This window comes from Habropoda laboriosa, unplaced genomic scaffold (assembly GCF_001263275.1).
Source record: "Habropoda laboriosa isolate 0110345459 unplaced genomic scaffold, ASM126327v1 scaffold295, whole genome shotgun sequence".
In the NCBI taxonomy this organism is placed as follows: domain Eukaryota; kingdom Metazoa; phylum Arthropoda; class Insecta; order Hymenoptera; family Apidae; genus Habropoda; species Habropoda laboriosa.
The window spans coordinates 143219-144595 of record NW_017100429.1 but is presented as its reverse complement, the minus strand read 5'-3'; the positions used below and the strand labels follow the sequence as shown (position 1 = coordinate 144595).

Below are 1377 nucleotides of genomic sequence, written 5' to 3'. Positions count from 1 at the left end.
TAGAAACTAGTCTTTTAGTATTATTATCAACATAAAACTAGAATATTAAGAGATTTCATCAAGTAGAGTTTATCAGTTTTTTGTCTTGAATTAATTCTTTATTTATCTCTTTTTCTGGTTTTAAGATTTTTGAATGTATTGGAGGTATTAAACCTGCTGCAACATATCTACCTTCAGAAACTAGAAAATTGTACACACCACATGCTTGTTGCACTGGAAATATTTCATTTTTGATATTGTACTTCAATAATATTTTTTTCAATTCTCTGATTTCATTATATTCGCATTTAATTTCAAGTCCTAGAATTAGGATATCCAATGTTGGTTTCAGAATAGTGAACAAGGATAAACTTGCTTCATTTATATCCTTTGTACAACCTACATTCCAAGACAAAACAGTTTCAGGAAATATGGCAATTGGACCTATTGTTAAAGAATTATTATTCATTGTAAATCCTATCTGTAAAAATAAGACAATTAAAAATATGCAATTCTGCAAGTTGATTATATAATATTACAATATATTTTCATACTGAAAGACATCTGTCTATTAAAAGTTTTTCGTCAGTGTCGTTAATAATGTTCACTGTTGTTTTACCAGGTCCTTCATAGCCTGTTCTGAATCCTGAGCTATGGAATTGTCTGTAAACAATTAGACATAAATAAGCTAATTTTAATAAAGAAAATGTACATAATATTTACATGTTCTGAATGAAAATTCATGCAATTAAATGTTTAATATTACCTCACATTCTGTAACAAACGCTTAACCAGAAAAAATTTATTGTCCAAAAGCATAGTGACAATGTAGCTATTATTTACAATCTTATTGATCCGTAGCACATATCGCACAGTACGTTTGAACTTATAATACACTATCTCTGTACACTCTATGTATTAGATAGCCTATGACTATTATTAACTTTGTTTGATTGGTCAATTCAAGTTTTACTGGTACAATAATATAACGTTATGAATGGTAAATGAAATTTAACAATATGGATTTATTAATGACTTGTACATAAGGAAAAAATAAATAAAATTTTATAATTAATAGTTCATAAAGTGTAGTTTTCAATATGAGTTTGATAGTATAAATAGAAAGCAGATTGCACATCAGAAGATTACATTGTATTATTCTATACCGAGGTTTGCTTAATTATTAAGGAACATAATATAGAAAAAGAACAATTTTTGTTAGTGTTTTTACTTTATTTTATTACATGATATAATGAAGTATACTATATTATGTTATAACTTATGTAATTATGTACAATGCCGGTGTATATATATATAGATATATATATATAGATCTTCAACGAAGTACTTTATTTTAAATAGTTATATCTAATTTATAAGGATGATCAAATATAGCAT

At 25.9% G+C, this 1377-nt stretch overlaps 1 protein-coding gene across 1 annotated transcript; it reads right to left on the bottom strand.

The window, feature by feature from the left end:
* Window positions 1-58: 58 nt before the first annotated feature.
* On the bottom strand, window positions 59-805 carry LOC108575636 (NADH dehydrogenase [ubiquinone] 1 alpha subcomplex assembly factor 3). Its single transcript, XM_017938477.1, has 3 exons — window positions 746-805; window positions 534-642; window positions 59-460 (listed from the first exon to the last, which is right to left on the bottom strand). Exons 1-3 carry the CDS (start codon window positions 796-798, stop codon window positions 59-61), a joined length of 564 nt encoding a protein of 187 aa, XP_017793966.1. The 5' UTR covers window positions 799-805.
* Window positions 806-1377: the final 572 nt, after the last annotated feature.